The sequence below is a fragment of the Eleutherodactylus coqui genome, chromosome 1, assembly GCF_035609145.1.
Source record: "Eleutherodactylus coqui strain aEleCoq1 chromosome 1, aEleCoq1.hap1, whole genome shotgun sequence".
Taxonomy (NCBI): Eukaryota; Metazoa; Chordata; class Amphibia; order Anura; family Eleutherodactylidae; genus Eleutherodactylus; species Eleutherodactylus coqui.
In genome coordinates, this window is record NC_089837.1 from 364375802 (window position 1) to 364390344 (window position 14543).

The 14543-nt window shown below is 41.7% G+C and overlaps 1 protein-coding gene across 1 annotated transcript; it reads right to left on the reverse strand.

The window, feature by feature from the left end:
- Positions 1-3767: 3767 nt before the first annotated feature.
- TASL (TLR adaptor interacting with endolysosomal SLC15A4) lies at positions 3768-14252 on the reverse strand. The gene is made up of 3 exons (XM_066592692.1): positions 14179-14252; positions 12248-12317; positions 3768-5492 (listed from the first exon to the last, which is right to left on the reverse strand). The coding sequence occupies exon 3, from the start codon at positions 5481-5483 to the stop codon at positions 4635-4637; it is 849 nt and encodes a 282-aa protein (XP_066448789.1). The 5' UTR covers positions 5484-5492; positions 12248-12317; positions 14179-14252; the 3' UTR covers positions 3768-4634.
- Between the last annotated feature and the right edge of the window lie 291 nt (positions 14253-14543).

The window sequence follows — 14543 nt, forward strand, 5'->3', positions numbered from 1 at the left end:
TTAAGGCCCCCTGTCCACGGGCGTTGCGGTATTCCGCGGAGGATCTCCGTCGCGGGAGCCGCCGCCCAGGAGCAGGAGCCGGCAGACGGATCTCTGCTGTCAGTCCATCTGACAGATAGGCTGACTGCGGAGAATCGCAGCCATCGCAGCATGCCGCAAATTGCTGGCCGCGAGTGGAGAATCGCAATGATTCTCTGCTTGTGGACACAGAGCCAGCACTTTTCATAGCAGCTCTATGGAAAGCTTCACACTGCGTGATTCGCCGGCGATTTACCACCGGCAAAATCACACCTGTGGACAGGGGGCCTAAAGCTTTAGGTTAGGGGTCACTCCGGTGATTTTTTTAAAATTCATTCATTATGCAGCTTTTCCCCAGCATATATAAGTGAGCTAGTGTTACCTTAGTTGGTTATGTCTTTCTGTTTGAAACTCCTGAACTCTTTTTCCTCACATAGGCCCAATGCACATGGCCAGATTTGCATTACTGAATATGGAGCGGACGTTCGCCTCCGCATTCCGCAGCAAATATCGGCCATAGCATGCTATGTAAAAGCGGGTTTTCATGCACACGAGCGGAAATCAATAGCGATTTTCCGCTTGCGGGGGGAAAATTCGCAGCATGCTCTATTTTGGGCCAGATTCCACGCGGACGGCTACCAGTGAAGTCAATGGAAGCCGTCCGATCCGCGGCCTGTCGGCAGTGGCAGCTGCAGATGGGCCGCGGAATCTGCATCATTGCCTAGCGACGGCACAGCATCATCTGTACTGCGCATGTGTCAGCCGGCACATCCATATTACAGATGAAGGAAAACTGCAGACAGGTTCGTGTGCATCGGGCTATAGTCATGTGATCTCAATTCTGACCAGTTGAGATCTGCTTGGGGTTATGGATTTATTTTCTAGTCAAATTTTCAGTTTGTGTGTTACATGGATCTACCACAGAAACTGCTATAGGGTAACACAGACACTGTTATCACAGTTACTGATAATGATCACACAATTCCGGTCACACAGTTATAATAGAGGAGATCACAACTCATCCTGTTGACTGTATACTTATGGTGTGTAGCTTATTTAGAAGAATATAGAAGGAAATGATAACTAAGCTGCCTGAAGCAGGCAAAATGGTATAACCTTAGCTATCGCTGTGCTGATGCATCATAGAATTGATGTGAAACTAAAAGTAAAAAATCTCACTCTCAAACTGGTGGCTGATAAGCATCAGACAGGGGCTGCACTGCAGTAATGTGGCTGGAATACACAGAGGAGACTTCCAGAGCGTGACAGGCAATCAGGTCAGGGGGTAAGGGAAGGGAACGTGCTTTTGCTAGAGTAGCCCTTTAATTGAAAACAAAGTTTTCTCTGCAGGGAGTAAGACCTCATGTTTACGGGCATGCATGGTGGAATCCCGCAGAGGTTTCCACCCGTGCCTGCAGCCATGAGGCCAAAAATGACAGCATACTCACCTGTACAGACGCTGTGGGTCTCCCCTCCGTCGTTGGGGGCGGATCTTCTTTCTTCAGCATGGTGGATGTGCTCGGCACATGCGCCGTGCACATTCTTTTTTTTTTTTTAAATCTCCTGCTCTCTCGCGGATCCACGGCACAGCACAAAAACAGCTGCGGGTGTGCCGCGGGTCCGGACGACTTCCATTGACTTAAATGGAAGCTGTGGGAGCCGTCCATGCGAGAGATCCGCAGAAAAATGGAGCATGCTGCGATTTCTTCCCGCACGTGCGATCCGAACTCCGGGAGAAAAATCACAGCCCCATTTATTTGCCCTTGGCAAATTGGCTTCTGGAGCTGCGAATCTCCCCCGCGGTTTATAATAAAATCCACACGTGGACATTGAGCCTAAAGTAAAACTTTGAGAAATGTGTTTATTTATTTTTCTTCTTAAACAACTGTTTGCTCACCTTTATTTAAATAACATATGCATCTGTATGAGAAAGCAAAAGTATGCATATGTTTAAGCTGTCAAATGCATGCTAAAAAGCACTTTTTTGTAAATGTTTGCCCATAATCATTTTAGATGCAATTTTCTGCTATTTAGGTGAGTAGTAGTGATGAGCGAGCATACTCGCTAATGGCAATTGCTCGAGCGAGCATTGCCCTTAGCGAGTACCTGCCCGCTGGAGAGACAAGGTTTAGGTGCCGGTGGCGGGTAGGGAGCTGCGGGGAAGAGCGGGGAGGAATGGAGGGGAGATCTCTCTCTCCCTCTCTCTCCCCCGCTCCCCCCCTGCACACTGCCGTAACTCACCGCTCCCCCGCGCCGGCACTCGAATCTTGTCTCTCGAGCGGGCAGGTACTTGCTACGGGCAATGCTCGCTCGAGCGATTGCCCTTAGCGAGTATGCTCGCTCATCACTAGTGAGTAGCCTACTTTTTGAAGATAAAAATATTAACCTTGTAACGTCTCATAAAACTCTTATTTCATGATATCTGTTAAATATTTGTTTATTCCCCACAGGTGATAAAATTATTATGGATGGTCACATCTGAAAAGTAAAATAAAATGTGATCTGAGCTTTCTTCACACTTATCTGTTAAGGTACCCATTCACATTAGACTGAAGTTGATGAAAATGGACAATTTCAGCCAAAATGATTGCTTCTTGGGTGAAATTTAACAGTGAAGGATTGTTGCAGCCAGCCAATGACAGCCATCATCTGGAAAGATATTGAATGCGTTTGAAATTTCCATCCAATAGTTGGACAAAAGATCTTCCTGGGATGAACAATCTTTCACTGAAAGAACCTTCCCAGAAAGGTATTTAATCCATTGGCTGGTGTCATTGGACATGTATGGCCAGTTTGAACAGCTGTGATGTTCAATATAGACTAAAATGTGTATATCTGCATTAGTGAAATAAACGGTTACCAGACGATTGTTTGTCCAATCGCTAATTAATTAGCAACCTACTTCAATCTAAAGGCCCATTTACACCAGCCGATGATCGCTAAAAAATCGGCGATCGTTTTAGCGATAAACGGTGCGTGTAAATGTGCGCCCATCGTCCTCTTTTCGGGTACTGCTAGCTGATGGTTAAATTCAGTTCAACCTAAAAATCGTTACTCACTTTTATCAGTAGTTCTCCACGGCGGAGTGCTGATAGCATTGTTTTTCTGTGGAGAACAAAGGATCTGAGCTCAGATAATAGCCCTGGGCTATTAGCTGAGTTCAGAGAAGGCTTCATTTGCATACCTAATTGTTTTTTAAGTAGCTGAGTAGCTACTTAAAGGGGTTGTCCCGTGGCAGCAAGTGGGTCTATACACTTCTGTATGGCCATAATAATGCACTTTGTAATGTACATCGTGCATTAATTATGAGCCATACAGAAGTTATAAAAAGTTTTTCACTTACCTGCTCCGTTGCTGGCGTCCTCGTCTCCATGGTTGCCGTCTAATTTTCGCCGTCTAAAATGGTCGAATGGCCAAATTAAACGCGCTTGCGCAGTCCGGGTCTTCTTATCTTCTCAATGGGGCTCCGTGTAGCTCCGCCCCGTCACATGCCGATTCCAGCCAATCAGGAGGCTGGAATCGGCAATGGACCACACAGAAGAGCTGCGGTCCATGGAGGAAGAAGATCCCGGCGGCCATCTTCAACCGGTAAGTATAGAAGTCACCGGATTCAGGTAAGCGCTGTGCTGTTCTTTTTTTCTGTCCCTGCATCGGGGTTGTCTCGCGCCGAACGGGGGGGGGGGGGGGTTGAAAAAAAAAAAAAACCGTTTCGGCGCGGGACAACCCCTTTAAAAAACAGTTCTGTTCTGTATAGTTTGGAGATTTGAGCTTTGTGTTTGCCACTGCTAGTGAATTACAAGTGTAAGGGATTGGCCAAGTTCTACTAATTTGTACACAGGTGCAGGAACAACATTATATTGATAAGGGGAGTAAATGTCTTTTACTATAGCAGCCCAGATCTTCACATTTGTAGAGTGTCGCTCCTCTTGAGTGCTGCCAGCGGAGAGGTCCCATTTATGACATAGCCACAGATGGAGGTGCATGTGACCTGAACTATTCATCAGTGACCTACAATACTGCTGTGCTTGATATTAGAAAGTGCGCAATGCGAAGAGGCCGCCAGCTCAGCTTTTATTTTTCAAGAGCGGAATATGAAATAAAAAACTGTGTTTCGATTAGTTGCTATGGGCATCAATAACAGCATTTATTTTAGACAGTTTTATAAATCTCCCCCCAAATATCCATTATGTTTACTAATTGTATATGATACAAATTCCTAAAGTGGTTGGACTGGACTATTACATTGATTACCTATCTATCCTTTGGGTAAGAAATCAATGTTTCACATGGACAAAGGCATAACTTGAAGCTGATGTGTCTTAATGCAAAATCTATAACAGGGGCCCAAACTATCATACTTCACTCATCGTACTAGTCTTCTTACAAGGGGAATAGAGGCCTAATGGGCGCCGAAGGCTTCCGGGCTGTTGTGCGACCAGATCTTCTACATGCATTATAGTCCATGTGAAGGTTTGACCTGGGAATATGACAAAGGGGGGTTCCAGGGTGCTACTTTTCTTACCCTAGGTTGTCATTGTGCTCATTGGTGGAGTCCCAGTGGTTATGGTGCCAGAGACCCTCTTTAATTGTTGTTATAACATTATGTATTTGTACTCTTAAGCAAGATTAGATGAGATCTGGAGGTCTGGAGTGCTAATAACATTAGACTGTTTTTCGCTTGCAAGCCTCAGCAAATAACTGATGACCATGTCTTTGGCCTTGTTTCTTTCCATGTTTTGCTCTCGTGACAACTGCATGCTTATCTGCTGGATGTTGTTCATAACATGCTCCGAGGTCACGATGTGGTTTGTAGCAGTACTGCAGCTTATGTCCATCATATACTGCTTATAGAGCTCAATAACCTTTCTTTCCAAGTACTCATTGAGAGCGGTGTTAGACATTGGTTGCTCATGGTTAATGATGCTCTTGTCTTTTTCACTGCATACTTTCCAGGAATACCTTTTACTGCCTCTTTTGGTGGTCCTATTTGCTTGGATGCCTAAAGACTCCATGTTCGGAGGAATTTCAGAAGATTGCAAGAAAGGGCCCTCGCAAAATTCAAAGCTGCTATTACAAGTGAAATCAGCCATCACCTGGTCCCCAGCCACATGTAAGTCATTATAGTCTCTACAGATATGTTTACAAGATGATGCAACCAAGAAGGTTTCTTTGTTTGAGCGTAAGTTTTCACTTATGCTTTCAGATGACTCTTCGTACATCAAGCCTTCCACCATTTCCTGGATATTACTTGCACCCGCTTGTTGTTTTACTTGAGTGTTGCGCTTTTCAAATGAACCAAATTTCCTGAAAATCCTTTTGCTCCGTGTCTCATGTGCAGAGAAAAAATTGATTGTGCATACACCAGCCACTTCTTTTGGTCCTTCAGTCACATTGTTACGATGCAACATGCTTATGTCATTATTGTAGCAAGCCTGGATTTTATACAGGTATCCCTCTGAAAGCATATCGATATTCTGAAAACCAAATAGGAAATATTATGTTTGTAAAAGCATAATAAACTTGGCCAAACATCAATTTATATTTTACAGTATGCTAAGCGGTAATATCTGTGTCCCGATGCTGCACTCCTCTTCTGGTTCCAGCTATGATGTCCCATCACAAGGTAATGTAACTTCTGCAGCCAACTGGTATTTAGCTGCAACAGTGACATGGCCCTGCGACAGAATGTTATCTCTAGAGCTGTAAGAAGAGTGCTGCAGGTGATTAGATACTATTGGAATAGGAGCTGCAGGGGATCAGGTGAAAAGACTTTGACTTTATGTTTTAATAGGGCACTGAGATTTAAATGTAATCTTTTTTCTTCTTAGACTACACCTTTAGGCCTCATGGGTGTATCAGAGCCTGCAGCGGAATCCGACCCTGCCCGCGGCTAAGGACCCTGCTTACCCATCCGGGTCTTCTGTAAACATGTCCGGGTCTTCCATTTTCTTTGCTGCAGATGTGTGCAGAAGCTCCGTCCGAAACACCGCCGCACATGTGCAGTAGATTTATTTTTTTTTTTAAACTCCTGCTTCCCATGTCCGTGATTCAATTGCAAATGGGTCGTGGATTGGACAGCTTCCATTGACTTCAATGGAAGCTGTCCGTGCTGGAACCGCACTGAGATGAAGCATGCTGCGATTTGTTTTCCAGACCGAAAGGTCTGCAAAACTAATCTGCATGCTTTAATTCATGTGCGGATGCTTCCCTATGGGCGGCTTGATTTACGCAAAACAAATCCGCCCGTGGACATTGGGCCCTAAGGTAATGCCCTAAGGCTGTCCCACTGTAATACACAGAAGCACTCCCTCTGCAACTGCTGGGTGTCAGACAAAATTCCAATCTAGAGAATTAACTTGCTCAAACTTTACAAGAGGGTAACATGATCATCAGGGCGGATGTCAGTATTAACAGCCCAAAAGACCTGATAAGTGTCCTTAGGGCTGTCTCTTATAAAAGCCTAATAGGTGCCTGTGGATATTTCTACAGAATTATTATGACAGTATAGGTCAGTGCTAAACGATGTAAGAACAACACAACTGATACAAAAATAAAAATGTTATTAGGAGTGGAAAGGTCTAAAAAATTTGTTAGCTCCTGAAGTCCAAAAATGGCTTGTCCTGAAAAGGTTAAGAGATTGTTCACAAGTGGCATATTAAATTATATTTTGTTTTAATAACGAAAATTACATCCTGTAACACACAGGATTGTGGGAAATCTGTAGACAGCAAATTGCTATTGGCCACCAAAATGACAGTCAAGAAATTACAGAGCTACATTGTTAACCCTTTCCAATCCAATTTGTATCCTGGTTTTCCTAGCGGGCTTATTCTTTTTCTGCCATTATACAATGGCGCTATATGCTGGCTAAAGCCAGTACTGCATGAGGTGACACCCTGGATAGGCTCTGACAGCAGAGAGGCTGGCAATATACAGTAAGAGAACTCAGACGGACGTCTTCCAACATCGAAGCTGTACAGCCTTAAATCATAATGTCTTCAGAGGTCAAACAGTGGATTGGAAAGGGTTAAGGGCCTTTTCACAATAGCATTTTAATTTCCATTTTGCTGATCCATTGTGGAAACAGCAAAACAGAAAGAAAACATTTCTCTTTCAAGTCCATGGAAATGTATTGAAGCAGAAGGTCTTCTGTTTGAATCCATTTCTGTATCTTCCATCTCCATTGAATTTTTTTCACTGGATCAAAAGTGTAGACTGCTGCACTTTTGTTTTCAGTTTTGTAATACCGATCCTCTTTTTTTTGCATTGTACTCAATGGGAGGTGGATAGAACTTGAAGACAATCTGTTTGGTGATGGTAGTTTTTGAATGAATGTGGCTTAGTGGTTAACACCGTTGCCCTGCAATACTGGGGTTCTAGGTTCAAATTTCATCAAGAGCAACATCAACTTTAAAACATCAGCTATAACCCTTTGTCAGCGTTGAACCTACAACGGCAGCAGTGCTAATGACTGCGCTACAATGCTTGATAAAAATAAACACAATGAGAACATACAACTTCCATGCAAAAGTTGGCCATAGTCAGACTTGAACCTAGAACCCCAGTGTTATAAAGCAACAGTGCTAGCCAGTGAGCCATCAAGCTTTTTTCTTGCTCTTCGTCCTGCTTCTTCCTTCTCCAGAGGAGAATGAGAAGAGAAAGGAGCAGAGGAAGAAAATCTTGTTATTATTCTCCTTCTTCCCTTTCACCTTCACTTCCTTATTCTCCTTCTCCTCTGTGGTAGGAGGAAGAAAGAAAGAGGGAGAAGGAGAAGAAGTAAGAAAAAAATATGGTGGCTTAGTTCTTACCACTGTTATCTTGCTGTGCTGGGGTCCTAGGTTCATATTTGACCAAAGACAACATCTGCATGCACTTTGTATGTTCTGTTTTTGCTTCTTGCTCTCCTCCTCTTACAGAGAAGGAAGAAAAAGCATGGTGGCTTGCAGTGCTGGAGTTGTAGGTTCAAATCTGACCAAGGGTGATGGCTGCATTAGCTTTTTATGTTCTCTTTCTGTTTTTTCTTCTTGCTCCTTTTTTTTTCTCTGGCAATGAAAGAAGAAGTATGGTGGCTCATTTGTTAGCACTACTGCCTTGCAGTGCTGGAGTTGTAGGTTCAGATCTGACCAAGGGTGATATCTGTATTTGCTTTTTATGGTTCTCTTTGGGTTTATTCTTCTTGCTTTTCTATTTCTCTGGCAATGGAAGAACAAGTGTGGTGGCTCAGTCACTAGCACTGCTGCCCTGCAGTGCTTGAGTTGTAGGTTGAAATCTGACCGAGAGTGATGGCTATATGGAATTTTTCAAAGTTGATGTTGCCCTTGTTAAGATTTGAAGCCAGAACCACTGAGTCTCATTTGTTGCAGAACCGCCAGCACATTTTAAATCCTGAAAATAGATGTAAGTAGAAAGCTTACAGATGATTTCCCTTTTTTATAAAACTGGATCAGTTGAAAAAAACGCCAATGGGTACATCAATTAATACTGTTTTATTTTTTATGTATTCTTATTCTCAATGTAGAAAAAATTCAAAATCCTATTAGAGAATTATATCACTATGAAGTAATAGATGAGATTAGGAATCTGTGTTTCATTTCTGCAAAAGTGGGAAATCTGTTTCCATGGCACCTGTTAAGTTATGTATAGACATATGAAACAGGAAATGGTTTACAAACGAATTGTGCAATGCAAGCAAGGGAAGGGGGGGGGGGGGGGGGATTCACCATCAACATTTTTTGCACTGAAAAATTCCAAAAAAGACAAAACATGAAATGTGGCATTAGTATGAAACCACCATAGTTTCTGGTTAGTATGAAACCACCATAGTTTCTGGTTAACATATTACAATATTCTGTGCAGAAGTAGTGAGTCAGTTAAGGCTGGTTTAGACACAATGATTCTTGCTCAAAAATCACTCAAAGCCGTCTTTTGAGCGAGAATCGTTGGGTCTAATTGCACGGACATTGTGCAGTTTTCATTAACGAGTTGCTGATTGTTCTCTTCCAGCATGCTGAAAGAGAACAATCAGCCTTATCAGAAGTTCACAGCAGGATACAGCTGATACTATTGTTTCAGCTGGTATCCCGTTCCGTGAACACAGCCAGGTTTGAAGAACAGAGTGGTCCAGCTGTGTTCTGCATACCCCACTCAGAGCACACAGCTGTATACTAGCTGATCGCTCCGAGAAGAGAACAGCTGGATGCAGAAGACAAGCGCCCGCTTGTCTTCTGCATACCCCACTCAGAGCGCTCAGCTGTATAACAGCTGTGCGCTCGGTGAACACAGCAGGAGTATACAGAAGACAACGCTCCAGCTGTCTTCTGTATACCCCACTCGGAGCGCAAAGTGATCGCTCAAAACTGTCATTAAAACTGCCATTTGAGCGATCACCTTGCCCTGTAAATGCACACAACGATTATCGCTCAAAAGATGTCTTTTGAGCAACTTTTGAGCAAGAATTGTTGTGTCTGAGTTCAGTCCGAGTGTGCTCAATTACAAACTCAGATTGCACTTGGATGAAAAAATCAGCCTTGTGAATTATACCTAAGTGCTCATTCATAGTGACGTAGGCATACAACGCTGAGAGTATCACGTAGCGCTGTCTTCATTGCAGCCCATTTGCGCTGACAATACGCCAGCGTGAATGAGCCCTTACTGTACCTGCAGCACTATACCGGACACAATTTCCCTAAGTTCTATTAGATATTAAAAAAAATGGCAGATACAGATTTAAATTCTATCTCTAATGTTACTTAATTTGGAAAAGAGTTATTTGCTTAATCTTTTCACTCATAAAAGCCTAATCATTGTAAAAAGAAAAAACTCTAAAAATATAAAGCTTTATAGATGGAGCGAAAATCACTTTGAAATCCTTTCAAATAGATACTTTACATGCACTAACCCTTCACTTCTCAGGCATTTTGCTTTTTTTTGTGTGTGTGTTTTCCTCCCTGCATTAAAAAATCAAAACTTCTTTATTTTTTCATCAATATAGCCAACTGAGAGTTTCCTTTTGTGGGACAAGTTGTATTTTTCACTGGTACCATTTAACATACCATATAATCTACTGAAAAAATGTGAAAAATTTCTAAGTGATGTGTAAAATAAAAAAAATGCACCTGCGCCATTTTTGGTGGGTCTTGTTTTTACAGCGTACAAGATGTGGTATAACTGACATGTCAACTTTATTCTGTGGTTCAGTACGAACATAAAGATCTTGTCATTTGTATAGCACCAACTTTTTCCGCTGTGCTTTCAGTACCAAGCTGGGTACTCATTTTACCAACCTCAGAAGGATGAGTCTACCTTGATCCGGCTACATGAACCATGTAAGGATTGAACTTGCAACCTTCAGGTCATAAGCAAGAGCTTAGGACTGCATTTCAGCTGTCTTAACACTCTGCACCACACAAGGCTTACAATATGCATGCACATAATACGTGGTGAATGGAGTCAATGAAAGCACATTGATTTTCATTGACCCATTTATATACACCTATATTCATTGCGTATAATACGCGCATAAAAAAAGAACACGGCTGTGGTACAAATATAATTGGCTACTTGTAGTCCTCCATCTTGTATTCAGACAGCCATGAATGTTAACTGTATAAATTATAAGGATTGTATCACTGAGTATTATAGACCCGCTGGAACCAAGTTAATATTTGCACATAGTACCATCATTGTCTATGGAGTCTTGTGATCTATTGTCTAATTAATCATGCAAATCTTTCATCATTGTCTTAAGACTGAACTGGGGCCATAAGTATATTCGAAGCTTAGTGCTGTTATTGTTTTAAGAGTCAGTTTTGTTTGTCTGATCTGGTTAATGGTCAATTCGGATTGTGACCTTTCGGACAAGCAACTCTATGCATTGATATTTGCGATGCAAATATCCAAGCAATAAATCATAAAAAGTATAAAAGACAGAGAGTGTTTGCAGTTGACACAATAATGGCAGTCAGGGCTGGAAGTGACCAAGGTTCCACTGCAGTGCCGCCTTGTATAGTTCCAGAAACGGTAAACGGTTGATGCTTGCGACCTCAAAGCACTTATTGATTGGGAGGCAGAGACCATCACTGAACCAGTTTTCTCAGCAAACAAGTCTTTGGCCCATCATGATGCATTGAAAGTTGCCCCCCTGGAGCTTCCTCCATATTCACTACACACTCAGAGTTGTGATAGAGCAGTCCAATATGTTACCGAGACAGCTGAATCAGTGTGTGGTTGGCCAAGAGAGATGGCTTTATACCAACACAGTTGCATAATCTGGAAGTGATGCCTTCTTTGAAAACAAAGAAAGACTTTCTAAAAGTGTCCCAAGCTTACATAATAACTAATAACTATATCACTGACTGTCTGGAGTTTTCCTGCGCACTAAAACAGAATGCAGATATACTTTTTTGCAGTTCAGTCATTATTCGTATGCACGTTGTTTTATCACCTGTTTGTTCTTCTGTTCAAATTATTGTAATTTACTGGTGTTTTATTACTAGCAGCGACTAAAGCAGGTTTTATTTTACTTCCATCTTGCATTTCAATTAAGTAAATGTTATTAGTTGATACAAAATGTCTCTAAACTGTCAACAAAAGGCAAGCGTAATATGATTAATATGAACATTATCCCCTAATTTTAATTACCATTTCCCAGTAGGTAAACCTCAATATTTTACAAAAATAATACCAGAAATGAATTCTCCATATCCAAATACATTAAGTTTAGAGATGAGCGAACGTACTCGTTTAGGGCGATTTCGCAATCGAGCACCGCTTTTTTCGAGTAACTGACTACTCGGGCGAAAAGATTCGGGGGGCGCCGGGGGTGAGCGGGGGGGTTGCAGAGGGGAGTGGGGGGGGGGAGAGAGCTCCCCCTGTTCCCCACTGCTACCCCCCGCTCCACCACGCCGCCCGCCGAATCTTTTCGCCCGAGTAGTCAGTTACTCGAAAAAAGCGGTGCTCGATTGCGAAATCGCCCTAAACGAGTACGTTCGCTCATCTCTTATTAAGTTCCAAATGTGCAAGCCAATGACACATGACAATTTCATAAAAACTCTTTGCTTTATTATACCATGTTAAAATGAGTACAAGAAAGGTGCCTTTACAGTGATCAACTTACACATTTCGAACCGACAAGATCCCTGTATACAGAATAAATGACCTTAAAAACAATACAGTATTTAAAAACAAGGCTAACCAATCATAATCAAAAACCGAAAAAAGGTCAGCTTACCCAATCTTGCAAATGTTGCTCTCAACCTGAATGTTGCTTAGAGGAGTGCACCGGGATGTTCCAATGGACCCTTGGAGATATACATAATGTAATGATTTACTTATGAAACAAGTGCATATTAATTAGCAAAGTAACTAGCATACTAAAGTAGCCAGAAACATGCATTAAACCCTTCATATACCTAGTAAATATATAATCGATCATTCTTGTGGTTCGCCCCTAATGGGAATCTTGTTTTTAAATTGAGTATCCAAAATGCCTCCCTAGTGGCAACTTGTCTGCTCTAATTCCCTCCTCTTGATGCTTTTTTTAAACTATGCCAATGCCTTTGAAACAAAAGGATTGAAGAGACACACATTTTTTTAATAAAATGCTTTGTAGCACCTGATGTGTTTGAATAGTTCCTTTGTATGACAATTATGTGTTTGGCTACTCTGATTTTGAGCTTCCTCATTGTACATCCTACATGTCAGGTTGCAAGATCTATACTAGATGACAAACAACATGATGGGTATCATAATATTATAAACCTGCTTCATATCAAATGAGTAAAATAATTGTGATTTATCACCTACTAGTGATGAGCGAACGTACTCGTTTAGGGTGATTTTGCAATCGAGCACCGCTTTTTTCCAGTAACTGACTACTCGGGCGAAAAGATTCGGGGGGCGCTGGGGGTGAGTGGGGGGTTGCAGAGGGGAATGGGGGGGGGTGGCGAGGGGAGAGAGAGCTCCCTCCTGTTCCCCACTGCTACCCCCCGCCCCACCATGCCGCCCCTCGCCCCCCGAATCTTTTCGCCCGAGTAGTCAGTTACCAGAAAAAAGCCATGCTCGATTGCGAAATCACCTTAAATGAGTATGTTCGCTCATCTCCTACACATACATTATCCTTGTGATGGCACATGGAAAAAAGCCTTCTACACTTAACCAGGTATTAGTTGTTTTGTGGTTATCTTTAAACTCATTGGCAGAGAGTAAATTGCCAAGAGTTACACCCCATTTGGCTGCACACACCACTCCATTATCCAAAATTTGTTGTAATTTTGGATCCTGTGTAAGTGAGATACTTAAAAGGATTTTTTTTGATGTCACTAAAATTATACCTATATGAGGTGCAAAATAATGTTGGAATCATCAAATAAATTTTTATTTGTATCTAATATGAAATTATTTTGTATTTGATGCTGTACTCTTTTGAGCATCCAGGATTTACACCCACAGATTCGGTGTGACAGCTCTTTGTGTCTTGCAGTAACCAGCAGTGGTGGAACATGCATGATTTGCTCTAATTAGTTTTTGACTGGACAGTGTGTCGAGGATGGCAACTAAGTAAACTGTTTCTGGAGACACTTTTGCAATACAGAATACTATGAACACAACCAGCTGTCTCGTGCACTCCACCTATACCCTGGCTGAAGTGCTACTGTAAATCCCAGCATGGTGAACTTTTTCTTGGGACTTATTAGTTGATTTTGGTGCAGTTTATCACAATGTGGTGCAATTTTTCTAGTAGTTTGGGCTACTCCTCCTTTTCTATGAAGGAAGACTCCCATGTCAGACGCAGCAAAAAAAGGTGACAAAGTACCTAAGACACATAGCACATGTGGCACAAAGCATGTTAGATAGTAAATAAGTCTCAATGTGTTAGTATAAAAACAATCACCTGTGTAAACAGATACATTTTCTGGACCATTAAACTTAAATTCCAAACATGGGCATTTTGTTATTTTAGTGATTCAGATATAGATACACTATACGAATGTTATTACATGTTGGGGAGGCATTCTGTAAAATCTAAAATGTGAACTTCCTCCTCCTTTGTTTCAACCTAGTCTTGGAAATAAAAAGTTTATTTGAAAAATAAAGGAGTTTTTGGAAAGTCTAGAGATACATCTAGAGAACAGAGAATACTTGCAGAATTGTAATTCTTACCTTTCTCTTGTAGTTCAGGAAAATGATGCCGAAACAACTAACATAAAGATGTCCCCTCGCTGCTACAGTACATCAACTGTTCTCATCAGAAACTGGCAACCTTCTTATTTGTCTGCTGTAGCCGAAGGGGAAGTTTTTCTTCACAAAGTTAATAATGATGCTCTAAGGCTACAACTTGAAATTTTCTACTTCCTCTTTTATTATTTACCTCAGTGCCAGCAGAGTTTTTTCTACATGATACTTGCAAGGGACTTTTTTTTAAAGTACACAGAATGAAAGTAGCAAAAGTTTACTTTTTAAACGTTTAAAAGTTTAATCTTTAATTTTATAAATTGCCATTAACAAAGAAGTAACTAATGTATAAT

What these genes read in the sequence shown, in the direction of transcription:
- TASL (XM_066592692.1), bottom strand. Translation starts at nt 5,483, where the DNA reads ATGCTTTCAGAGGGATACCTGTATAAAATCCAGGCTTGCTACAATAAT.